The 27425-nt window shown below is 42.3% G+C and overlaps 1 protein-coding gene across 13 annotated transcripts in view; it reads left to right on the forward strand.

Annotated features, from left to right (window-relative positions):
- LOC126354835 (formin-like protein) overlaps positions 1-27425 on the forward strand; it is a 406363-nt gene that overhangs the window by 323711 nt on the left and 55227 nt on the right. For 5 of the 13 annotated variants that reach the window (XM_050004785.1, XM_050004788.1, XM_050004796.1 and 2 more), the window contains exons 5-11: positions 7587-7741; positions 8137-8205; positions 11414-11577; positions 22998-23074; positions 23172-23343; positions 23433-23576; positions 27072-27188. In XM_050004785.1, the coding sequence (XP_049860742.1) occupies positions 7587-7741; positions 8137-8205; positions 11414-11577; positions 22998-23074; positions 23172-23343; positions 23433-23576; positions 27072-27188 (898 nt within the window). The remainder of the gene's footprint in view (positions 1-7586; positions 7742-8136; positions 8206-11413; positions 11578-22997; positions 23075-23171; positions 23344-23432; positions 23577-27071; positions 27189-27425) is intronic. The other 8 variants (XM_050004794.1, XM_050004790.1, XM_050004798.1 and 5 more) reach the window with 3 other exon arrangements.

A 27425-nucleotide genomic window follows, 5' to 3' on the forward strand; every position in this document is an offset into this window, starting at 1 on the left:
CAGATGTTAATTAACTTGCACAAGGTTACAGTTGGTAATGGTGTTTGTATTATTCATCTATTAAAAGAATTATGATCACAGATCTCTGAATGTTGGGCACCTTTGGGTAATCTGAAGAACTTTCCAACTTTCTGGTTACCTGTTTGTTTGATGATCTGGGTCCTCAAGTGTCTTTGGGTTTCCAATATATGCCTTGCCCTCTCTTTTACCTTTCAGTATGAACTGCAGCAAGTGTTCTGTATTTATCTCTTAGTACCTGACCGAGAAAAGAGCTGTAGAGTTTTTATTTCTTCAGTTTTTTTGAGATGTTATGAGGTCATCTGTAGCAAATATGTTGAGGGATTTGAAGTGTTCATCTGGGATACTAAGATTTGAAAGTCAATAATCTCCTCTCTATAGAAATTTTCATGGTCTAAAATTTGCATTGCACAATATACAACATTTTGTCAGATGACAGTTGAGTGTAAGGTTCAGCTTCTTTTGCTCCTCTCATCAGGAGTTAATGAGCTCCTTGCTATATATAATTAGCTCCCTGCATCTATATTGAGAACATATTCCAATCATTCAATATGGGCGTCTTCAAGCAAATTCATGCTGTCCTAACAGCCCGCCTTCAGCAAATCCCTCTTCCTTCCTACTCTTTCGGGGTTTTATTGCCCGTTGCCTATTGTGGGGCATTGCTTTTTTTGTCTAGAGCATGGTATCCTCAAAGACCAATTTCTTCCGGATCACAACCTAAGCTGTCTTAGTGATGATGATTCCGTTACCCATTTTAGTGTCCCTCAAGGCACTTTTTCTGACACTGATGATCTGCTTTTGCTCACTTCCCTTCCTCCTCTCCCATCACTACACTGGTCACCGCACAATGACCTCTGCAGTATCAGCCATTTCCCATTGATTCGCTTATTCCCTTGCTGCCTCCCAATGGTCAGGATACTTCGCTGTGCTTTTCATCACGCAGATTGGCCTCCCAAGGCATGTTTACCCCATCTTTATAAGGTTGTATTAATGAAGTTATCCATGGTATGTTTGATAGGATTATTCACTCAACCAGCATTGCCATTCCCCCATTGACAGCTCCCTTTCTCTGCTGGCTGGTCCCGTGGTGGGGCACGGCCATTGCCATCTGTGATTACTATCTTGCAGTACATAGAGTGGTAGCCATCCTACGCTGGTCTTACTACTTCTATACGGCTTCATGCTAAGAGCTGTTTCTTAATCGAACAGACCAAGTGGCTGTGTTGAACGCTTTGTCTCCTCCCTAGGTTCGTCTGTTCCTCTCTCGTGGGGTGGCGGCTGCACTTTGCACTCTACTAGGTTGGTAATTGCATTTTCCATCCTGTGGTCTTGCCATCCTGTTTGGTCTTTCTATGGATCTGTTGGTGCATTTTATCCCTTGTCAGGTGGAACCCTACATTGAACCTCTCACCATATGAGAACATCTCGTGGTCCTCTCCTCTTCCCACGATTCAGCCCCTGGCCTCTATTCTATCCATAACCAGTTGCTTAGTTGCTTCAACATCTTAATCCCAGGCAATGACAATAAGTCTTTCAGAATCCCAATTGTATTTGTCTCTGAGGAGTTTGTCCCTCTCAATGGAGGGACAGTACTGTGGTTCCAGTCCTTAAGCCCAGTAAGGGTCTGTTGTCCATTGATAATTACCAGCCAATCAGTCTGAGCAACATCCCTTGAAGTTGATGGTGGCTTGTTGGCTCTGTTGCATCCTCAAATCTCGGGACCTTTTATTTCCTTACCAGTGTGGCTTTCGGGAGGTACAGTATCTGATCAGTCACCTTCTTCAGTTGGAAACCACAGTTTGGCAGGGCTTCTCTCAATGCTGCCATGTTTTATTTTTCTTCGCTCTTGGTAAAGCCTAGCTTGGCGCAATCACATATTACACCCCATGAGTGGGGTCTTTGGGGCCCGCTCCCAATTTTTATTTGCCAGTTCATGTACCACCAATCATTCTGCGACCACGGTTCTGTGTTCAGCATCCTTTTCCTCATTGCCATTAATTGACTTGTGGCCTTTGTTGCTCTGAATGTATAGCAAGTGTAGCAGCGTCCAATGGCGGCGGTCATGCAGAAGTTCAACTGGTGATAGTCCGTCTCGTGTATGGGAGTGATAGGGAATGAGAAATAGTTGCACTGTCTGTTCCCGTTTGTGGGTAGTGCGAAGCTTGACCATCTGTTACTTGAAAGTGCATATGAAGTGATCTGCTTCTCTGTTGGAGTGTGGGTGAATTGGAATGTTTGTTAGGTGACGAATGCTATTCCGTTCACAAAAATGTTCAAAATCACATGAAGTGAACTGCGATCCATTGCCCGACAAGTATTTCCGGCAAACCTTCTATGTAAAATATTGAGGACAATGCTTGAATTGTGCTGTGGGATGTGGTAGAGTTTGTATGCACTGCAAATGGAAACTTGGTAAAAGATCTACCACTATGAGCCAATGAGTATTCCAGAATGGTCCTGCAAAGTCTGTGCACTTGTTGCCATGGCGATTGAGTGCTACGCCTAGCTGAAAATCTCTGTGGCGTAGCGTATTGGTTCTCTGTGCGTGCGCGACACTATGCCGTCATCTGTTCAATGTGGGCTTCCATACCCTGGCAAGTACAGTGCCGGCGCGCTAGCTGTTTATTGCAAACAATTCCCCGATGTACTTGATGGTGCAATCTCAACACATCCTTTTGCAACACTTTCGAAATAAGCACGCGGTATTGTCCACTGTCGTTTTGAACTAGAATCACATCCTGCTGAACTGAAAGGTAGCACTGATGTGCAAAATATCGACATATAACTGAGTCCTTGAATACTGTTCAATGAATGAGACCAAGATGTGCGAATATAATTCAACAAAATCTTGAGATCTGGGTCTGCTTCTGTGGCCTGTGCTATTTTTCTGTAGTGCAACGGAAAAGACTCCAGTGATTCAGAGTTCTGCACATTGATTTGTCAACAAGATGCAGCAGAGGCACCAAAATCAGTCTGGGCCAATCGGAAGACAAGATAGGGCGTCTGCATTGACGTGCTTTGCCATAGGTCTGTACACAATTTCGTACTGATTCTGCAAAAGTAACAAAGCCCAGCGCTCAATTTTTGAGCAGTGCATGCAGGAACCGGCTTTGACAAATTAAACACAGATTGCAAAGGCTTATAGTCTGTCTCTAAACAGAACTTGTGACCTTACAAATAGTTATGAAATTTTGTTACACCATACACAGTAGTGAGAGCTTCTTTTTGTATTTGAGGATGATTGCACTGACTTTGAATTAACAACTTTGAGGTAAAAGCAGTCGGTCTGTCTTGTGCACCAATTCTGTGAGGAAGCACATTGCCAATTCCATAGGAAGAAGCATAGAATTGCAAAATTACTGGCTTAGCAGGGTCAAAATGCACTAAACTTACGTCGCTAAGGAAGGCATGTTTGAGTTTCCAAAATGCATCTTGACAGGCTTTAGTCCACATAAAAGGTACATTTTAGCAATGCAATGGAGCCGCCATCTGAGCAGCATTCGGTATGAACCAAATACAGTATGTCATCTAGCCTAGTACTGACTACAGTTCAGACACATTGCGAGGAACAGGCAAGTCATGGATTTGCAAGCAAATGTGAATGGAGGGGGTGCACACCCTGACTGTTGATCACGTGATCAGTTTGAAAAATGTCATGTTTTTATTGTAAAAGTTGCTACAACTATACTCAAATTTACACTTCCTAGTCCTGCCTGTTAATTCTGTGTATCACTGACGGTACATCTGTTCTGGCTTTTTCTGCAATTGAAAGAACTGATACCTGGCTGCAACTACACTCCTGGAAATGGAAAAAAGAACACATTGACACCGGTGTGTCAGACCCACCACACTTGCTCTGGATACTGCGAGAGGGCTGTACAAGCAATGATCACACGCACGGCACAGCGGACACACCAGGAACCGTGGTGTTGGCCGTCGAATGGCGCTAGGTGCGCAGCATTTGTGCACCGCCGCCGTCAGTGTCAGCCAGTTTGCCGTGGCATACGGAGCTCCATCGCATTTCTTTAACACTGGTAGCATGCCGCGACAGCTTGGACGTGAACCGTATGTGCAGTTGACGGACTTTGAGCGAGGGCGTCTAGTGGGCATGCGGAAGGCCTGGTGGACGTATCGCCGAATTGCTCAACACATGGGGCGTGAGGTCTCCACAGTACATCGATGTTGTCGCCAGTGGTCGGCGGAAGGTGCACGTGCCCGTCGGCCTGGGACCGGACCGCAGCGACGCACGGATGCACGCCAAGACCGTAGGATCCTACGCAGTGCTGTAGGGGGCCGCACCGCCACTTCCCAGCAAATTAGGGACACTGTTGCTTCTGGGGTATCGGCGAGGACCATTCGTAACAGTCTCCATGAAGCTGGGCTACAGTCCCGCACACCGTTAGGCCGTCTTCCGCTCACGCCCCAACATCGTGCAGCCCGCCTCCAGTGGTGTCGCGACAGGTGTGAATGGAGGGACGAATGGAGACGTGTCTTCAGCGATGAGAGTCGCTTCTGCCTTGGTGCCAATGATGGTCGTATGTGTGTTTGGCGCCGAGCAGGTGAGCGCCACAATCAGGACTGCATACGACCGAGGCACACAGGGCCAACACCCGGCATCATGGTGTGGGGAGCGATCTCCTACACTGGCCGTACACCTCTGGTGATCGTCGAGGGGACACTGAATAGTGCACGGTACATCCAAACAGTCATCGAATCCATCGTTCTACCATTCCTAGACCGGCAAGGGAACTTGCTGTTCCAACAGGACAATTCACGTCCGCATGTATCCCGTGCCACCCAACGTGCTCTAGAAGTTGTAAGTCAACTACCCTGGCCAGCAAGATCTCCAGATCTGTCCCCCATTGAGCATGTTTGGGACTGGATGAAGCGTCGTCTCACGCGGTGTGCACGTCCAGCACGAACGCTGGTCCAACTGGGCGCCAGGTGGAAATGGCATGGCAAGCCGTTCCACAGGACTACATCCAGCATCTCTACGATCGTCTCCATGGGAGAATAGCAGCCTGCATTGCTGCGAAAGGTGGATATACACTGTACTAGTGCCGACATTGTGCATGCTCTGTTGCCTGTGTCTATGTGCCTGTGGTTCTGTCGGTGTGATCATGTGATGTATCTGACCCCAGGAATGTGTCAATAAAGATTCCCCTTCCTGGGACAATGAATTCACGGTGTTCTTATTTCCATTTCCAGGAGTGTATTTTAACTTGCTGGTCATAGTGCCGAGTTAATGCTGCGATTACTTTGTCATAACTGAGTTCGTCGGGAGACACAGTTGGGAATAGTTTTTGTATTACCCTGAACACTGGGGACCTTGCAAGCAAAAGAAGGTATTGTAGCTTCTCAGTACCTTAACTTAATGCTGTACTATGAACTTGGAATTGTGTTGGGTATTCGAGCCGTTCCTCTTGTGTGTCGTTAAATTGCCAGAACGGTGGTATGCTGGTTGGCAGCACTTGTTGGGCGTGTTGGTTGGTTGACTTCTGTTGTGCGGCTGACGGTGCTTGTGCAGCCAGAACTTGTACAGTCATCAGCAAGGCAGCAATTTGTTGGTTCTGAAACTGAAAAGCTTGTGTTAGATCATCAGATTGGTCATCTGCAGCTGAGGAGTAGGGGGTGGGGTAGCTGTGGGTTACAGAAATAAGTTAGAGCAAAAACAAGCAAGCAAAGCCTCTGAAAAGAGAAAGTCGATTAATTCTGTGACTCCCCTCCTGGAATACATACAAGAATACAACAAAAATGTAGCAAACACTCGAATACGATCACCCTTGTAATCTGAAACACAAGCAAAGCCGGCAAATTCTTCTTCACAGAAGGATTCACGTCATCATGCTTTGTCGTCTCATTCGTCTCTATAGAGCTGTACCATGGGAAGCAAGGAGATGATGATGATTGGTGGCCGGTATACAGACTGCATGCATAAATTAACTGTGTTCTTTATTCATAACCAAAGAGCTACGCAAGTTAAGCTTCCATGTGCTGTGGTACAAGCTCTTCTGTATAGTCCACGTTAGCTATGATGCTGGTGAAGTAGAAGTCCACTATGTGTGCTATTAGGGTTGTTACATGCTGCCTGTCTCAAGAGTTAGTGCTGGAGCTAACTGCTACTAAAATTCCTGCTGGGCTGCGACTGAGGCCACTGGAACTTACTTGGTGCTACAGACACGAACTAACTGGCTCTCCGGTCCGCAGCAACTATCTAAATACTGTTGAATGAGAGGGCATTGGTGGCGCATTTCCTGCAACTTTTTTTTTTGGTCTCTGTCGATCTTCTCACAACCTCCTTGCCACATGTTGTGCTGGCGGCAGCCAGCTTACGCCAGCACAAAGTCTTAGTCAGTTTGTCTGAAACACTGCTCCACCAACTATCGTTAATCTGTTCCAAGCTTAGTGCTGCAAGGCCATCGTTCTATAAATATAGTGAAAGTTAAAACACATGAAGGGGGCAGAGTAATTTTTCTAGAGATAACTCTTTGATGCAAAGGGCTGTTATGCCAGTGACATACTTTACATCGTACCAAAACTCCATAGTATTCAGTGAGAGTTCTGCTGACAAAGCTGTATAAAAATAATTATATGAAATATTGCTCCTTCTACAGTCAATTTTATTTAATGTGTTTTACCAAAAGGAGAATTTACTTGAGAAAACTATCGAGTTGCTTGGAAAGAGAATGACTGATCAGTACTTAGCTTCAGTAAGAAAAAATTCCTTTCCTGCTACTACACATTTCGTAGGGACAAAATTCCTAGCTACACAGTGCTGATGATTATAGAGATGATAATCCTGAGGTAGGGATAAAACTGACATTCTCAGTATCTGTATGACAAGGTCCATGCCCTTCAAACTGCTCCTACTGTTAAACTTGCTCCGTGCAGCCACCCACTGTATCCATGGTATATGATTGTCAGAATCTGTACGAGCTGTTCTTTGTAATGCCAGTCATATTTCCTCTCTATGTTCTGCAGATTGTCTCCATATGTAGCTTGATGTGTGGAATGAATCTGTTCACATTGCAGAGAAATTTAAAATTTTTTCTTTCTAGAATTCACCTCATTGGGAGCTCAGTTAAAATCCCATAGGGTAGTCTAGTCATGTATTTGTGATGTCTCCTTACCAATCACTGGAACAAGAAACAGACAAGAGGAGAACATGGGTGTCACCAGTCGTTTTTTGAATGGCACATTGCATCTAGCATAGCTCAGTTATGGTGGATGCTGGATGGTGTCCAAATTTTTCTCTGTTTCATATTCCATATCTGCCTCTGTAGAAATCTTGTTCCTGGAAATTTAAAATAAAATTGTGCGTTTTGATACTGTTGCTTTTTTAAGCTGGTAAGAAGAATCTTTTTGTCTTTTAAAAGGTGTTGTCCTAGGGAAGAGAAGTCTGTTTTGCCTCATTTATGATTTACGTGTACTGTTAGATTCATAAACATGTGCAGGAAGTCTCAGACGCAGAATGTAGTGCAGAAAAATATAGTTGGGACAATTGCAGCTCAGTGCACTACCAAAGAATAGTGAAAGAAATAAAAAAGTAATGGAAACATACCTTGCAGGTGGGTGCGAGAGTTCCTAGATGAAACAAACCAGGGTCTGGACCATCTTATAGAGTACCTCAGTTTCCGTCTGGTCATGATGAGGCATGAGCAGAGGGTCTCCGAATCAAGATCATCATCAGAGGAAAGATTGGCTGCGAGTGGCTCAGGATCTGGTATGTTTTTTAAAAAATATATTTCACCAAAACTATTCATAGCAACCTAGTTAAAAAACTAATTTCTAAAAGCATGTTCCACAGCACTAAGACCATACATTTTTATCTCATACCTTCCATGAAAGATAATGTAAGTGTCTTCAGTTTGTCTGTCATATTTCTTATCTTTTCTATTTTACGCATGGGACTGAAGTAGTTTGCAAAAAAAAAATATTGTAACGATTTTAAAGTAACAGTTCCGAAGAAAAAAACACATTGGTAATTTTAACAGTTTCTTACTGTCACTCTATGAACAAAAGACTGCAGAAGGTTTATTTACCAAAAGTCTGCATTTATATGATTCACACTCATTAACTGTATGGTGAACACGTCTAACACATGCTTTACATTTGAAGGTTCCAGATTCAGTTTCCGTTGCTGGCCGAGACGCAAAGCTGTCCGCAGGCCAACATACCATTTTCAAGGTAGAAGACCAAAATGGATTGTGTGTTTTCTTTTTGTCTGTGCTTTTCATGTTTTGTTTCTTTGGTGCTGCAACGATTGAACAGTGACAGCCATATCACCTTACCTCCTCCTTTCCCCTCCTCCAGCTGCTAAGGTATTGAATGTTGTCTTAAAGTGACAAACTTCATTTCACAATAGCAGGATTTGATCTGAGAACCTGTTTCAAATATAAGGTGGTTTTGTTGCATTAACAATTTCTTGCTGTAATAAAAATTGCTCATTTTTTTCTGGGATGGTTGTATTGCTCAGATGGAAATATTTCTAGGTCCCGATGTTGTTGTCACTGTCATGTTGCAATAGCCATAGACTGGGTGAAGCTTTATTTCTGAAGACAGCAATTGCATTATTCAGTTAAATCTGAAACATTTCAGAGGTCCATGTCTTTCCAAGTATTTACACACAGTCTGTTGCTCAGCAGATTGATGATAGTAATGAAATGAAATGATCGTACGGCATTGTTGGCCAGGAGGCCCCTTTTGGGGAAGTTCGGCCACCGTGTAGTGATAGTTGTTAGTCTCTTTGAGCTATAGAACCAAACATTCAGTTAAACATTAAAAGTAACAGTGAGCAAATTGATTTTATTAACTTTTGAGTTATAAACTGAAATTGAATCGGAATGGGTTGCTAGATGTTTCAGAACTGTAAAGGAGATAGTAAGGTATTAGCTTATATGGTGGATACTTGATGTATGTCTTTCCGTGTTCTCTCTGTAATCTCAAACGCAGTTGTATACATGCCGTAAGATATTACTTTAATGTAAAACCTGGAATAAGAACTGCTAGTTCAAACAGGGAAGTGTGGTGCAGGAACTGCCAATTGGGCAGCTGAAAGAGGCATAATTGTAAAATCCAGTTGATAACTGTAAATGAAGGAAAGAATAGAAATAGTTAATTGGAAGGGTTCTATTGTATAGAAAATAAAATCTGGGATTAGCAATCAAGGTATCGTAGCCACAAAGGTTGTCGGTATCTTTACAGACAGTGACAGTAAGGTCAGGCCTGCTTGTAGCTATGAGGTCTAGAAGAGTGTTCAGAAATATTTCACAAGATTGTGTGTCCATGCCACCTGCAAAAAATTCATAATGTCCCAACCTCTAACAAACATTGCATGATTGGGTACTTCTGTGCTACTGATAGTCTAGGACTGATTGTGCAACTGTTGATATGTAGTTGGGTGGCTGGTTGAAACCTAGACCAGTTACTTTCCTACTTTTTATTGGCCCATATCCCTTCTTTTCCAAGATTTCAATGAAATAGGGATGGTTAGTTGGCTGATTTGGGGGAGGGGCCCAAACAGCGAGGTTATCGGTCCCTGAAATAAGGAACTTATGTGAGCCTTTGTTCTTTGATGTTAACATTCAGAAGCTTAAAACCGCCAATCTAGCTGCCGAATATTACCCACATTTATTCTTGCCAGTTGTGAATGTGCAGTGGTCATGTATGGGGAGAATAACATCAAATGTTCGAAATTTGAGACTGTGATTAACATTTTACTAACAGATCTACAAATCTGTGTCCATGCTTGCGCTTGCAGTGTGATTTAGATTGCCCTCCACGCAACTCTTAACATTTACGTAGAGTTCACTTCTATTCCCTTTTTCCATCTCTGAACAATTTTGCTTCCTATTTGGTTTCTATGTGCATCTTCATAAATCTACTTGTTTCCATTGTAAGTATTATTTGTAGTGTGTATTTGTATGTTTCTGATGTATCTGTTTTATTTGTTTTAAGCTATGTACATTCATTGTTTTTTACTTCCCAGCTGGCTTGCTCTATCTTTGCTTTGCTTAAGATTTTCTGCTTTTATCATTTCCTGTCATGTGGCTGCAGCCCATTATCATTATCAGATTTACAATTCGGTAGGTGAAGTTCATTGCTCCTTCACACTTCTTAACAGTTCTTTGTGTCTTTTTCCTTAATGAGGTGTTCCGACTGACTTCCAGCAATATACATTTTGTACTTTTCCCTTTTCCTTTTATTTTGATTGGCTTGTTTTCTCTTGGTGAAAGAACTGCAATTACTGGAAATGTGAGACACAGATTGTCTTTCAATTTCCACCTGTGTAATTTCTCAAATGTCCCCATTGGTACACTTGATAAGCACACTGGTTCTTCATATATTTATTGATTTATTTATTTACGCATTTATTTTACCTGGCAAGATTAGGGCCTTCAGGCCCTCTCTTACACCTAACCAGGCATACTCAGATTGAACAAGTTACAGTTTCTACATAACATTAAGGACATATAACATATTATGCAGTATTGATGTTAAAAAAATAGATATTATAACAGTAGTACAAAGATAATTATAACAATAAAAAAATAATTTTAACAATCTGTTCATGTTACTGTAGTGTTCCAAAAATTTACAAGCACACAAGTGTTTGAAATTTTCTCAGCAATAGGAAATTAATATTTAACAAAGCAAGTTTCAGAACTGATCACGAGAACGAGACACTACTTCTTTAAGCAAGTAATTCCTTTGTTCAGATTCCACTTTACTGAGTATCTTCTGTCTTAGATGCATTTCATATTTTGGAGCTAAAGGTTATTGGCAGTACTCGTTTTCTCTAAATTCTGTGTCATTTGTTTTTTAGCAATATGCTGTTCATTGTTACCCATTTCTTTCATCCTTTCAGTTCATTTTATTAATTTGTTTCACAGTTCTTTATGCATCTTGAATCCAATTTTGCATCTTGTTTTGCCCCACCTACTACTTCCTTGTGTCCTGCAAAAGTGGTATTTAAATGTATTTTAATTTGCTGTTTATTGTTAATGCTGTCATTTTTTTTAGATGAATAGTGATCATGATGGAAATGATTTCATTAGATTGTGGCTCACTTAAATTGGGGTGTGTGTGTGTGTGTGTGTGTGGGGGGGGGGGGGGGGGGGGGGAGAGAGAATAAGCAGCAACAGGTGAAGTACCTACAGGTTTTAACCTCAACACTACAGACGAGATTATGTCTTAAAGAAATGTAAAGTGTTTTGTTAACTTGTCTTACTTCTAAAATAAGGCTAGCATGATAAGACCTTATATCACAGTGAAAAAGGCTAACATTATAAATGAGGATAATGAGCTCTTGGCTATATCTGTTGTCTAATGTAAAATAGTTCATTATTCCATATCAATTACAATCTTAGTTTCATAACAGTGTCTTTCTTTTCAGCAGGCAGTCCTGGACACAATGGGTATCTCAGACCAGCCCTGGAGATGTTGGATAGTCCTGGCCTCAAACGAAGGTCAAGACATGTAGCTAAACTTAATATGGGAGAATCCAAAGATGATATCCACGTGTGCATAATGTGCCTTCGTGCGATAATGAACAACAAGGTACTATATTTAAAAAAAAAGTCTGTATTGAGAAAGACTGTTAAGCAAACAGTGTGGAGGAAAGTAGAGGAGAAAGGTGTTCCTAAAGGTCAATAACTGGGAGGACAGCTGGAACAAGGCCGATAAGAGAATCTGGGAATGTATCAGAAGATGGTCTATGTCAGTCAGCTACCAAACAGTGAATTAAGGACCCGGGGGAGGGGGGGGGGGGGGGCGGAGGAGGATAGTGTAGCACGACTTCAAACAGCTTTCTAAGTTTGCCACATTTAGCAGAACAATTAACCGACATATTCGAACAAATCTGGCAGAGGAAGAAGCACTTGCGTGATAGTTTGCTGTTCTAACCTTTCATGTCCTTTGTAAAGAAATACTTCGCTGACAGTATGATCGCTAAACACCTGATCTTAATTTTTATGAACAAAATGTTTATATGATACGTCTTTTCTGCGAAGACTGTCTGTCTTCGTTCTTCTGTGTTTTCGACATCCATTCTCCAGTCCATCTCAGTCAGTTATATTGCTACATAGTTAACCATTTTTCTGGGTATGAATCTCCACCTATCTCAGGGCGTCATAAAAGATCTGTTTGTACCAAAGTTGTAATTACCCAACAGAACCCCTATTTGAAAAATATTCATTCTTCCACATCCATCCCTTCTGCCTCCTCCTCCTCCTCCCACCCTTCCCCTCCTCATTCTAATTACAGACTTGCCACATTAGGATACTGTATTTGCAGTGGTAATATGTGCAACTCCCAGAGCAATCTAGGTCATGTTACACATCCTCCACCAGTACTTCAACCACCTTCCTATGTGCCAGCGTATTCCATGCATCTAACCACCATTTCATATTTAATCCTGTTAACCACCTCTGTTGTGATGGTAGTATGTGCAAATTTCTGCATTAGTGCTCAATTTGATAGGCAGCCAATTTGAATCCTGGAAGTGAGGAAAGTCTTGTCATAAATATTTGACTGGCAAAGGGAAGAAGACAAGGTGGTGTAAATGTTGTGATAAACAAGCTTTGCCCTGATAGTCTGAGTTAAATTAGAAACCTGTTTACAGTGTATCATTCAGATTGGAACCTTAAGCTTGTGGCTTCTTTCAAGCTGTGAGAGGGGATGGCTGTGTTCTGGCACTAGCTTTTTCTCCCTTACATCCATCGGTGCCCATAACCATGTAAAACATAGTGACACACAAGCAGTTATTAGTCAGCCACACAATACAGGTACACATCTGATACTTGATAGAGAAATTGGAGGGAGGTAATGGGAAACCACTTCCATTGGGACTCCGCCTAGGAAGATCCTACCTTCCTTATCATCAGGATTTTCTTACAGCGAACCATGTAGGAACTTTGTGAACTTCCTGGTACCTCCATCTCTAAATCTGGGGTGGAGTTAGTTGGGTGCATTCGCTTCACATGACCGACCACTTCAATCTCAAAGCACTCATTCTGTCCTCTGTAGTCAATGTAACCCGCAGGTCTCTCCTTAGATAATCATTCCTGACTCTCTCTCCTAGTTTCTTGTAGAGCTGACCTAAGGAACTTCATTTCACATGCTTGTATTTGACTCTCTTCACCCTTATTTATGACACAGGCCTCTGGACTATACATCATGATTGGCAGGAGTTAAAACTTTTATACATGATCTGTTTGGCTCTTTGTGGGACTTCCTTGGCCCAGATTAGATTTCATACTTGGTGGAAGAAGTTAGATCCTTTTGTTGTTATGTGTAAGTCTTAAAGTTTGGAACTTCATCGCATGATATGATGCTACCCATATAATTGAAGCTTTCCACACATTCAGCTTTCCTCCACAGGGGGGTCCACAACTCTTTTTTGTAGATGCATGCGTAGTGAGCATGGGATCCTGAGCTACTGTGGGCCTCCTTCCTTTCTGGGCTGCATACACCCCCCCCCCCCCCCCTCCAGCCGCACCTCTGCCTCTTCCCTTCCCTTCCCTTCCCTTCCCTTCCCTTCCCTTTCTCCTCCTCTGGGAGTATGTTCAGTGCCTAAATCCAGAGATGGACAGTCGAAACTGTAAAACACTCTCTCTTCTTCGATTTCTCTGCTGACAAGTCTTTGTCCTTCCTTTGACCTTCTCTTTTCCTTACCTCTTCTCTTTCCCCTCTTCTCTGCTGCTTCGTTTGAGACCTCTCTTCTTTACTTTACTTTCCCTTGTTCCTCCCTTTCCCTTGTTTCCTCCCTGTGCGTGTCTGAAGGCCGACCCATGTGTAGCTGGTGGCAGGGTAACGCGTAATTCCCCGCCCCGTGTACACAGGTAGGGCACGTACGTACCCCCTGGTAACGGCCAAGCCCAGGGAAGGGTGATTACCTGAGCTGATACCTTCCGAAAGTGCAGATTGATCCCTCCGTCTGTTTCTCGGGAAGTGTGACCTGAGGTGTGAACAATCACCTAAGGTGGGAGTGCCCTCAGAGAGGGCCTCCACAGGGAAGGAGCACACCATCGGAGACGCCGGTAATCACGGGAGATACTTCCGCAATGGTTTCCTCTACATCTACAATTTCTGCTCACAAGGGAAAGTTAAATGAGTCTCAGCCATGGACAACTCTTCCATCAGTGCCACAGTTCCTTGTTGTTTCTCGGTCGGACAAAGGTCAAGACTTCTACACAGTCAACCCTTTCATTATTCAGAAAGGTGTCGACGCAATTGCAGGTCCTGTAAAGTCTTGTTCCTGATTACTTAATGGCACCTTGTTGTTAGAAACAGTCAGTGCCCTCCAGGCACAAAAAATGCTGTGTACTTCGCTGCTACACACCTTCCTTGCCCAGGTGGAAGCGCACCGCACTTTAAATTCAACAAGCATGGTGGTTTATACACGCTCACTCGATGGATTGTCCAAAGAGGAAATTTAAAACTACCTGTCTGACCAGGGCGTAACGGCTATTCATAGGGTCATGAAAAGGGTTGACAAGGAGTTGGTTCCAACTTGTACTGTTTTCTTGACATTTGACAGAGTTCAACTTCTATCGAACATAAAAGCGGGCTATGAGATAATTTTCGTTTGCCCTTAAATCCCAAACCCTACGTGTTGCTATCAGTGTCAGTGGTTCAATCATACCAACCAGTCATGTTCCAGTCTGGCCAAATGTGTTACGTGTGGCAACGATGCCCCTGAGGGAGCTTGTCCACCTCCATCCCTTCGTTGCATCAACTGTATGGGTGACCACACTGCTTCCTCTCAAGATTGCCCCATTTTTAAAGACGAAAAGGTCATTCAGGAAGTCAGAGTGAAGGAAAAGGTGTACACATATGCTGCTCGAAAGTTATTCGCCAGTCGAAACCCCACTGCGCCTCACACAGGTAAATACAGCACTGTCCTTGCCTCTCCTCGGCCTACAAAGGAGGCAGCAACGCAGACTTGTGATCTCACCTTTACTGCCACGGTCATCAGATGGGCCAGCGCAAAGATTGCTCGTTCAACATCTCCACTCTCACCTGCTCACTCCATGGCTCACCCTTCATCGGGTTCTGCTAAATCCTGAGCCCTAAAATCAGACACCCGGACTTCCAAAAAAGAGCCTACTCTTCAAGATTTGTTACGTACCCCGACTTCAGAACCATCAATTCCTCCTTCATCTCTCTGTCCTGTTTCCAAGAAGGCTAATAAGAAACCCAGTTCCTCTCCTCCTCTGCCACAGCGCGTGTCATCTACAACAGCACCTAGTGGTAACCGCCCTCGGCCGTCTTCTGTGTCACCGAGGAGCACTGCAGGTGGCCGATCGCTGGTGGCAGGAGCTGCTCCCGAACAACCTATGGATCAGGATCTTCTGCCTTCGGCGGAATGCTATTTCATGCTGTCAGATTCTGGCTCTGAGTAGTCATTGAGTTGAGGGCAACCTTGGTCACATTCTTCCCTTTTCTCTTTTCTTTCCACCCTGTGTCCATTGTTCATTGAAATATCCGCGGCATTCAATCCAGTTGGGATGAATTGTCGATCCTCTTAAGATCCTACTCGCCGGTCATCTTCTGCCTTCAGGAACAAAGGTGCGTCCCCACGATCACTTTGTTTTCCCCCATTTTCAGTCAGTCCAATTTGATATCCCCCCCCCCCCTCCCCCCCTCTGTTGAAGGCACTCCAGCACATGGAGGAAACATGTTCTTCTCCATGATACTCTCCATTATCACCCAACCCCCATAAACAGTTCCTTCCAAGTTGTCGCTGTCAGTCTTTCCCCTTCTGGTTACACCTTCTCTTTTTGTACTGTATACATTCCATCGTCCACACCAATGGCAAGAGCTGATCTCCTTCATCTTCTTTGTCAGCTTTTGCATCCCTATTTGCTGTTTGGGGACTTGAATGCCCACCACTCGCTTTGGGGATCTCCGCATTCTTGTCCACGCTGCTCACTATTGACAGACATCTTCCATCAAGTGGATCTTGTTTGCCTAAACACTGGCGACCCTACATTTTTGTCTGCCTCCACGACAAATTTCTCTCATTTGGACCTTTTGGTCGGTACTGTTCAGCTAGCTCGGTGCTTTGAATGGTTCACTCTTGCTGATACACACTCGAGTGACCACTTTCCATGTGTCCTTAGATTGCAACCACAACTGCCATATATGGTCCTGAGATGCTGGAAGTTTGCCCAAGCCGATCGGACGTTTTTTTTTTGTCTCTAGCGACATTCGATGACCGTCACTTTCCTAGTGTCGACGATGAGGTCACTCATACTACAGACGTTACTCTTACAGCTCGGAACGTTTAGTACCTCGCACCTCTGATTTGCCCCAGTGCCCCCCAGTTCCTTGGTGGAATGAGGCATGCTGTGACTCAATACGTGAGCAGTGACGTGCTCCTCGCGTTTTCTGGCACCATCCTACTTTGGCCAACTGTATCCGCTATGAGCAGTTCCATGCACAATGCCATCGCGTCGAATTTGGACTGACAGTACCGAAACCTGGAAAGGACAAACATCTCCCCTCTAGCTATCGCCCCATTTCTCTCAATAGTAGTGTATGTAAAGTGTAAGAGTGTTTGGTGAATTGCCGTTTAGCCTGGTGGCTGGAGTCCCGAGGTCTTTTAACACCTGCCCAATGTGGTTTCTGAAAGCATCGTTCTGCTGTTGACGATCTTGTTGCTCTACACTTATATCATGAACAATTTTCTCAGGAAACACCAAACAGTAGCAATATTTTTTGATCTGGAGAGAGCATACGATACCTGTTGGAGGACAGGCATCCTCCGCACACTGTTCTCTTGGGGCTTTCGAGGTCGGCTGCCCCTTTTTCTTTGTGAATTTATGGCAGAGCGCACATTTAAAGTGCGGGTGAACACTACTCTCTCCCGTACTTTCTCCCAAGAAAACGGAATACCCCAGGGCTCCGTGCTCAGTGTTGTACTGTTTGCCATTGCCATAAATCCAATTGTGGATTGTCTCCTTTCTGATGTCTTGGGCTTCCTCTTTGTGGACGATTTTGCGATCTTCTACAGCTCTCGACAGACCAGCCTTCTTGAACGATGTCTTCAAGGATGTCTCAATCACCTCCACTCTTGGAGTATGGAAACCGGCTTCTGCATTCCTCCCAGTAAGACCACTTGCGTCAGTTTTTGGCATTATATGGAGTTTCTTACGGCTTCCTTACTTCTAGGCCCTGTCAACCTTCCGTTCACGGACATCGCTAAATTCTTGGGTCTTACATTTGACAGAAAACTGTGCTGTTCCTCCCTCGTTTTCCTATCTTTCGGCTCGCTGTGTGCGATCCCTTAATACTCTCCGTGTCCTGAATGGTACCTCCTGGGGAGCAGACAGAGTGGTCCTTCTCTGCCTCTACCGCCCCTTAATGTGGTCAAAATTGGACTATGGAAGCATAGTTTACTCCTCTGCTCGGCCGTCTATTCTTCGCTGCCTTGACTCCGTCCACTACCGTCGATTATGTTTAGTGTCTGGAGCTTTTTACACCAGCCCTGTAGAAAGCCTTTATGCTGAGACTGCTGAATCTCCGCTGTCCAATCTGTGAGCTGTCCTTCTGAATCATTATGCTAATCATCTGTCTTCCATGCCTGCTAATCCGGCCCATGATATTTTTTTGACACCTCCTTGGATTTAGGGTATGCAGGCCGCCCTTTCTCTCTACCACCACCGAGAGTCTGCTTCTGTCAACTGCAACATTCTCTTTCCTTCCACTTTCTTAACAACTTGGGGTACAGCACCACCTTGGCTCCAGCCCTGCCTGCTCCATGACCTTTGTCAGTTTCCCAGGGATGGTACCCCTTGTCTTGTTTGTCGTCGGGCATTTGCTGCTCTATGCGCACAAATAAAGGATGCCTCGTTTATTTACACTGATGGCCCAAAACCATCGTTTGGTGTAGGGAGTGCCTATATTGTTGGCGACGCCCCTAATAGATTTCGGCTTCCTGACAAGTGTTCGGTTTTTACTGCGGAGCTTTACGCTGTTCTCCAGGCTGTCCAATACATCCGTTGCCATCAGTGGATACAGTATATTATATGCTCAGATTTGTTCAGCTCTCTCCTTAGTCTCCAAGCTCTCTACCCTGTCCACCCTCTGGTCCACCGGATTCAGGACTGCCTCCACTTGCTCCACTTGGGGGGTATCTGTGGCATTCCTCTGGATCCCAAGACAGGTTGGTATCTGTGGAAATGAGGCAGCCGATCCCTTTCGCCGATCTACGGAGTGTTTTATGTCGTCATTTTGTTCTTTTATGGCATACACATTGGTCCACACTTCCCTACAATAAATTGTGGGGCGTGAAAGTTCTTCCCTGTGCTTGGACCTCTTCCTCCTGAACTCGTTGTCGGGAGGAGGTAATTTTAACTAGACTCTGGATAGGGCACTGTCTTTTTAGCCATTGACGTCTTTTAAGTGGCGATCCTGCCCCACTCTGTCCCCACTGCTCTCAGCTGTGGACGGTGAGACACCATTTACTTGAGTGCCCCTATTTTACTTCATTACGCACCAGTCTACAGCTGTCGCCTGATATATCTTCCATTTTATCAGATGACACACGCTCAGCCAATTGCGTTCTCGAGTTTATTAGTGCCAGTGAGATGACGTCAGTCATTTGAAGCTCTTTTTTGGGGACAAACAACCCCCTTCTATAGTGGTTTTTTGAGCTTTCCTTCTGTTTTTAGTTCCCCACTTTTTTGAGTATCACACCTATTGCTGCTGGTTTCCAGTGTGTTTTTTCTACCTTTTCCTGAGTCACATACCGGGCACTACTGACTGTAGCAGTTTTGCTACCATAACAAAACAACAAGAATAAAAACAAACAAAAAACAAAAAAAGAACATTCAGCTTTTTCCCCTCCAGTATGATGTGACAAGGTGTGGGTGTCCTGCTCATCATCAATGCCACTGTCACAGTTAACCTGTATTTTTTAAATTTTGTGTTCCAGTAATCTAGTCTCCGCTGAACCTCCATTTCTGTCTCTCCCCAAATGGCGATGTTATCATCAAACATAAAAGCGTTGAGATCTTCATTTTCTTCTTCCTTTATTTCTTTCATGGCTGTGTCCATAAGTCTAATGAAGAGTAAAGGGGAGAGTGAACTGCCTTGCTGAACACCTCTTTGTCTTAAGCCATTTGAATCTTCCACCTCCTGCCTGTACACTGCTCTCACAACCACTGTACAGCATCTGGACTTTCTTAATTAATGAATCAGGAATATTATGTTTTCTCAAGCATTCCTATATTTTATCCTTTGGTACACTGTCATATGCTTTCCCAAATCCACGAATGCTACTATCACCTCCTTTCCTTTTTCCCCAATATTTCTCTATTAACTGATGGAGGGAGAAAATGAGATTATTGTTTCCCTATTACTTCTGAACCCATGCTGTTGTTACTCTAATTGGTGTTCTAGAATTTTCTGCAATCTTTTTTTTTTTTTTTTTTTTTTTTCCTATGACCTTTTCCATTAACTTAAGAAAGTGTGATAACAGTGTGATTGCTTGGTAGTTGGTGCTTTCTTTCTACTACCTTTCTTGAAAAGCGGTATTATAATTTCGTTTTTCCATTCATCCAGCACTTCGGTTTCTTTCCATATCCCCCCCCCCCTCCCCCCCCCCCCCAAGCACCGGTGAAACCATTGTATTCCATGGATTCCTGCAGCTTTAATCATATCCATTGTCAGCTCATCTACTCCAGCCGTCTTCTCGCTTTTCATCTGTTTCGGGGAATTCTCAGTTTCTAACCAAGAGATTGGATCCTGCTCTTACTCTTAATTCAATGACTTTGGTGTCACGTTCTTGTGCACATCCCCCATTCAGTAAGATTTCAAAATAATTCTTCTTCTCTTCTCTGATACCTTCCATGTCCCTCATAATATCCCCATCCTGTGTTTCAATCGCTTTTGTGTGTCCTCTATCAGATCTTTTACCTTTCAATAACTATATAGCAATTTTTGGTTCCCTTTGCTATCCTGCTCTAGTTTATGGTTGAATATTTCCCAACTCTTCTTCTTTTCTTCTTTCACAATTCTCTTTGCTTGGAGTTTCTTTTGCCGGTATTCCTTCTCCAGTGTTGTCTCCTTGTGTTCATCTTTTGGTACCAACCCCTGGTTCTGATTTCTTTTTTCAATCTCCATATTTTTCTATGCCATATTGCATTTAATTGCATCTTTTACTCTATCATTCCACCAACTGGTTTCTTTGTCTTTCACTGTACCCCTTGTTTTGCCACATCTGCAAGGCACTGTTAACTACTGATGGTTTAAATAGGTTCCAGTCGTCCTCTACGCTATCCCTTTTAGTTTTTGGCAATTTTTGTGCTACTATCTTCCTCCCAGTGTTAATGTTTTGTGTGGATATTACTTTGAATCCTGACACTGGCATATTACAGTGAATTAAAGACAGCTACTTGTAGCTCCAGCTACATCCAACAAATGTGTCGCTATTATTATGCATTGTTCTGTTAGGGAATACCACACTAACTCTTCATTTGCAAAGATGGTTATTGCTCTACTATGGCCACCTGAATAGAGCAGTCTGCTCAGCAGAATACAGTTGGCTTCATAACAGCATCCATGCTGGCCCTATAGTACCTTTCCCACATGCAATCTCAATGGCATATTTTCTGAAATGCACAGGTGGATCAATCCCTTGAAATAATATCCTTCAACTATCCTGATCACAGCTTGTGGCTCACTGGTTGTCCTGGTACCTATGCTTCCTTCTCTGTCTGCTGATCTATCTGCTCTTTTAACCCATTTTCTCCTCCTCTCTCTCTCTCTGATTTCATTCCTCTTCCTGCCTTATATTTCAATTACACGTTTTGTTGTACACACCTCACTGTTCTTACTGAGTCTCTTCATCCATTCTTTGTGTGTTCCCCAGTGTTTTATCAACGGTCTCCGCTAATTGTGATAAGTAATGCGCTGCTTTGGATTCTCCTCAGTGAAGAACAGAGTTGTTCAACCAACCAGACTTAGAGTATACCACAGTCTCCTAAGATAAATACCTGGATTCACTGTGAATGTAGCGTATCTTATGTGGATCAGAACATCAGAGGAGAGATTCAAGAAACATCACTGTGGCGCACACAACTAAAAAACCAAGCCATTAGCTTTCACCAAACACTGCTTCAAATACAATCATGAAATGAAATTGATGAGACTAGTATTGCGGTGCAAACACAAAGTATCTGGGACAGAGTAATTAAGGAGTCCTATCAAAGTATGGATGTCAGAAAACCTAATAGCTGGCTTGAAGGTTTCAACTGAAACAGTCCAGCACTAAATTTATTAAGACTTCAGTATTATAAGAAGGAAAGTTGCTACTCACCACATAGTGAAGTGGCAGAGTTGCAAATAGGCACAACAAATAGACTGTTACAAATAAAGCTTTCGGCCAGTAAGGCCTTCGCCAACAAACACACACACACACACACACACACACACACACACACACACACACACACACACACACACACACACACAAATGCAACTCGCACACACCACTGCAGTCTCAGTCAACTGAAACCAGAAACCTGTGTGTGTGTGTGTGTGTGTGTGTGTGTGTGTGTGTGTGTGTGTGTGTGTGTTGGCCTTACTGGCCGAAAGCTTTATTTGTGAAAAGTCTTTTTGTTGTCCCCTATCTTTAACTCGGCATCTGCGCTATATGGTGAGTGGCAACTTTCCTTTTCATAATATTGTTACATTGCATCCTTGATTTTCCATTGTTTGATTTATTAAGATCTCACTGGCCATCACATACAACACAGCTAGGAAATGTGTTTCACATAATATCAGTGTGGCCTCTGAAAATCAAGAGCATCAAAGGGTGTATTGGACGTTAGGAGTAAGTCACAATCAGCTATAAATAGCAACACTATCTAGTTTGTGTCCAGGCAGCAAGTACACAACAGCATAATTCGCAACACCTGAAGAAGACAAGTGGATTGGTTGTCAAAATTTTGTGCATGAAATAAAAATCAACTGACTTCGCCGTGCTCTACAGATCTTCCTGATGACAAATGCACCCAGCACGGTTATTATCCAAGTTTATATTACCCAGCAGGCTTCAATATGTGTGCTAACAATATTGTCCCACCTTAATTGCCTCTTCAATTTGTTGAAACTGTCGAATCATTCATTTTCCTTCAGTTGGTAATAGGTCCCATACTATGACACCTGACCACTAGTGGCGCATAAAGGTGATCTGTGGCAGCTCTTATAGTTACACTAACAGAATTTGCTCCACGATACCCTATTCACTATTCACAGACGGATTTGGAACTACTCTTAAAAAACCAAATGCCTCTTGCAAGTTATAACATACGAATAAATAAAGATTTTGCTCTTGTCTTACACAGCAGATGCTCAAGAAAAGAAGGAAAGAAACAAAGTTTTTGTGTACCTCTACATCAACACCCCACATGGCTCCTCAGTGTGTGTGGTGGATGATAGTGGTTGCTAAAGATTGCTCAACTCTGGATAACTTCCTAAAACCATCCTACAGAAACACTTAAGTTATATTTCTTCTAATGTGAGTCTTTGTTCATCTGTACTACATATACATGCTGTTCTGATGCTCATCTCATCATTATGACTAGTTTCACTGAATACACTTCAAACTTTATAGCTGTGGTTGTTAGTAATATGAATCTCTGTCTTAAACCACAACAGTTTTCCTGATTGTTGTCATGTGAATCACCAAAATATAAATGTGTGTCATATTGAGAGGTTATGAAGTTCAAATGCAAAATCGTTTGGTTTTTAGAAATATTATTTTATTTTTGCATGTTTTGATAGTTTCTTCTTTATCACATACATATTCTAAGCATTTAATTTACACTACTATACCTGTGTTTCTGCAGTTGTTTTCTGCCTTTTCCCCCGTTATCAGTGCTTTCAGTTGCACAGTGCGTTCTTTTCTCTTTTTGCAATAACATTTTGAGTGTCAAAAAACAATTCAATAACTGTTAATTTTGTTGCAGTATGGTTTCAATATGGTGATACAACACAGGGAAGCAATAAACTGCATTGCCCTGAGCTTAATGCATAAAAGTCTGAGGTATGTATAATATGATTAAAAAATTTAGTTGGCTGTTTTTTAGAACAATGTTTATAAATCTGACCCTGAGTAATTATGACTTCATTATATCACACAGGACCAAAGCACTTGTATTGGAGCTACTTGCTGCAATATGTCTAGTCAAAGGAGGGCATGAAATAATATTATCTGCATTTGATAACTTCAAAGAAGTCTGTCATGAATCTCAACGCTTCCATACACTCATGGATTATTTCATTAACTATCAAGTCTTCCATATAGAGTTCATGGTATGTGGGTAGTCAGAAAGTTTAATTATATTGTTTGCCTCATGTTACCAGATACTGGATATATATATCGTCTGCATATTCTCTTCCAGGTGGCGTGTATGCAGTTTGTAAATATTGTTGTTCATTCGGTGGAAGACATGAATTTTCGCGTCCATCTCCAGTATGAATTCACGAAGCTGGGCCTTGATGAATACCTAGAGAAATTGAGGCATACAGAAAGTGAAGAATTGCAGGTACCATCCAATTTTATTGACAATGTCATTATTTTTATATACAGGATGACTTTTTAATATATCTGGCAAAAATCAAATGATGTACAGAGAGTGCTGAAACTTACTAACCATTTTACACACAAATCAATATTTACGGAACTGTCACTTCTTTCATGTCACTCACAAATGCCAAATGAACATAAAACTACAGAAAATTATCGAAGCTACTTTTTTTTAAATGAAGCACTTCGATCAAAAAACGCACAAACAGTCAGTCATGAATCTAGAAAAATAGGACAGTAACTTTGGAAACACCAGACTTTCTCTGAGCTTTTTAGCAATGAATGTGGCACACTTTGCTTCAATGTGAGCTTTCTGCAATGGTGTGCTCCCAAGAACTCGTCTTCCACCTTCTGTGTAAAAGATCCACGATGTCTTGTGTGCATCTGCCTGATCAGACAGTGAAGAAGTGGAGTATAATGATGGAAAAACACACCCAGAACAATACTGAGGCAATTTGGCATTGAAGTAATGATGAGTGCCTGACAGTAGTGTGATGGACACACACACACACACACACACACACACACACACCACTATGGTTTTAGATGCAGATCTTTGCATAGAGTATGATAGACTTTGTAACAGTAGTATCTGTGGATCTCTGCTTGCATGTGTTGCAGATTTCTGTAGGCTCCTAATGAAGGATTCCCTCACGTGATTGATCTTCTCTGCCAATGATCTTGGTTGGTCTGTTCTCTTTGCACCAAATGAGCAGCTAGTCTCATGGGATGTGCTGTACGCCTCAAAAGATTTTTTTGTCTGTTGGAGCTTTTACCTGATATTCGGTGTAAAATTTTTGCTGAACCATCACAGTTGACTCAAATTTAGTAAATTCAAGAAAACAAAATGCATGTGGTGTCCGTAAATGCAATTTATGTATGCACACAACACAACAACATAATCGTTAATTGATGTCTAATTCCATTGGAAAACATGTACACCATGACCGCATTATTGTCTGTGTAGTTTGGACAAATTGCAGCATTGGTCATAAATATTGAAATCTTTTATTTTACAGATTGATTTTGGTTACTGCACGACCATCTTCAGTGCAAATTATTGGAACTTTGTTGGCACGTATCATAATAGCACAAGACTTTCAATGAGGCGTAACATGTTCTGTGATGATCACTTCCAACAGATAACTTCACGTTACTGCATCATTTTTAAATTTACAGAATACCCTATCTTGTAACCATAGCTGTTAACCTTAGCAGTTGCTGGTCCAACATGCAGTCTGTAGTTGTCAGCTGAATGAAGGCAGGCATGAGACTGTCGATTAATATTTTGATGGAAGTACCATTATATCAACGTCTAATATCTTGTTGTGGGGTGACAATACTGTGTAGTGACCATCATATAATATGGCGGTGGGAGAGGTTTTCGAATAGCATCATGTCAGATGAAAGTCTGTTTGCGCGACTTTGAGTGGCAGAAAACTAATGGTCACTGAGTAGAATGTTCTTTTGAAGTGGCAGGACGGGGCTTGCAAATTGTGTGCAGAGGTGGTGTGCAAAATCAGAGGTTTCACTAACAGTGTCTGCTTTTTGGGTAAAGAAATCTGTTGGTCATCGAAGTGTCTGCCCATACACTAATTCAGCTGTTGTTGTATTCATGTCTTCTTTAAAGGCTGTCTGGAGACATAGTAAACGATAGGTAGGCTGTCAGTCCAACGTTTAGTGTCATGGAATCTGAGCGAAACCTTTGTTGCTGAAGCCATTCCACAAGAACATTAGTGGCCGGGTGGTAGGCACTGGTTCAGAAATGGTTCAGACCAAGCACTGCTGACAGAGCTTTAAAGAGGTAAGACTCAAAGTGCTTTCTCTGATCGGTAGTGACATGGAGAGGAATGCCAAATTGTGGGATCCACTCACAGAAAAAGGTTGTGGCTGCTGTTGTGTCTTTCACAGGATACACTTATGGCCAGTGAGAAAAACCATCAATTGCTCTCAGGCAATTTGACAGTGGCAAAGGTCCAATAATATTGATGTGGACATGTTCAAAACATTGAGACTCAGTGGAGCTGTTGCATGCAGAGTTATTTTGTTGTGCTGACAAGCATTGCATTGATGAACAAATGGCTTACAATCTTTCTCAATATTTAGCCAGATAAATGTCTTCTTCACTAGTCGTAAAATAGCCCTTACTCCTGGACAGGAGAGGCTGTTGCTTTCATATGTCACAGTATAGCTCTACCTCCAAGCAGCAAAAAATTGTAAGACAGCAAGGAGAGTCTCTATAAGCATCGCTCCATTATAGGCTACATTCTCACACTCCTTTAATATAGTAGTGTGGCCTGAGACTATGTTCAGTGATAAGTCATTTTTCTGTACATCGTTTAGTTTTTACATAGACGTCTACTGAAATGCCAGAGAATCACATTCCTGATAAAGTAATGTGCTATATTTATTAATATGCTGTGCAGATTGTTGTACTCTCTCTCTCTCTCTCTCTCTCTCTCTCTCTCTCTCTCTCTCACACACACACACAAAACCTATTGAAATTCAACACAAAGTGAAAGTCTGTGGTTATTTATCATAGCAACAAGTTGAAGAATGGTGATGGAAATTCACAAATGGTGTGATGTGTGTGGCTGATTCTCCTTGACAAGGCCAGGCACATAGTGTTGACTCTGGAAAGTACTGCAGTCGTTAAAGCCATCATGATGTAAAAACATTGATACTGGATAATGCTGTAGCAACTGTAAACATTCAGCACATCATGCTGTGAATAGTTTTCCCCCCTCCAATTTTATAGTGCCTGTCAGCTGACTCTTGAATTGGAACACTACTGTGTTACTGCATGTTAACAATTTATGAGCTCATTGACCACTATAGTAACACTTTTCTTAGGACAATCTGTGGAGTTACTACTGCCAATGAGAGAGAGAGAGAGAGAGAGAGAGAGACGGTGCCATTCCCTATCACTTCTATCATCTGCAGGGAAGGTTATACTGACACACTCTTCACTGAAAAACACTTCATCATAGTGCATTATGTGCTATGTGAAGTAAGTGTCGTTAGCGTATCATACTTGGCTCTCCTAAGAAGTTATCTTGAAAGTGGAAATATTAAAATGATGCCATGTGGATTTGGTATTTGCAGAAAATGACTCAAAGAACAACTGTAAGTTACTAAAAAAAATAAAAAAATCTATCTTATGGTATTTGATAAACTTTACTAGTGTTGGTGAACTTCAGTTGAGTGTTCAGGAGAATATGTTTAAAAGGTATAAAATTATGTTCCATGTGTACATAAGATTAAAGTGTGTGTATTCATTACTTTTAATTGGTGATTTTATTTCTTTGTCGACATATGCTGAGCACAGTTTAAAGATTTTAAAATGGTCTCATTTTATCCATAGGAGTACCATATTAGGTTAACAACAATTACTTAAAAATATAAAATTTTCTACTAGTATTTGCACTGTGTTTTTTTTTTTTTTTTTTGTTAGGTACAAATATCGGCATACCTTGATAATGTATTTGATGTAGCAGCATTAATGGAAGACAGTGAGACAAAGACAGCAGCTCTCGAAAAAGTTGCAGAACTGGAGGATGAACTGGGTCACGTAAGTAAAATTTCCAGCTAAGTGCTTTTGTTGGACTGGCAGAAATTATAAATGTCAGTAACAGCTGCAACTGACAATCAGTCCTGACTGAATTCATTTTTCTTGAAATAAGTTAGTACCGAGTACAGTGTAATCGAAATCAAAATTCAAGCTAAAGGAATGTAGATGGGATCAGCTTGGTAACATAGGTGGTGTCGCCCACCTGTACTAAATAAATAAAAAGTGTAAGTCTAGCTT

This window comes from Schistocerca gregaria, chromosome 3 (assembly GCF_023897955.1).
Source record: "Schistocerca gregaria isolate iqSchGreg1 chromosome 3, iqSchGreg1.2, whole genome shotgun sequence".
Classification (NCBI taxonomy): Eukaryota; Metazoa; Arthropoda; class Insecta; order Orthoptera; family Acrididae; genus Schistocerca; species Schistocerca gregaria.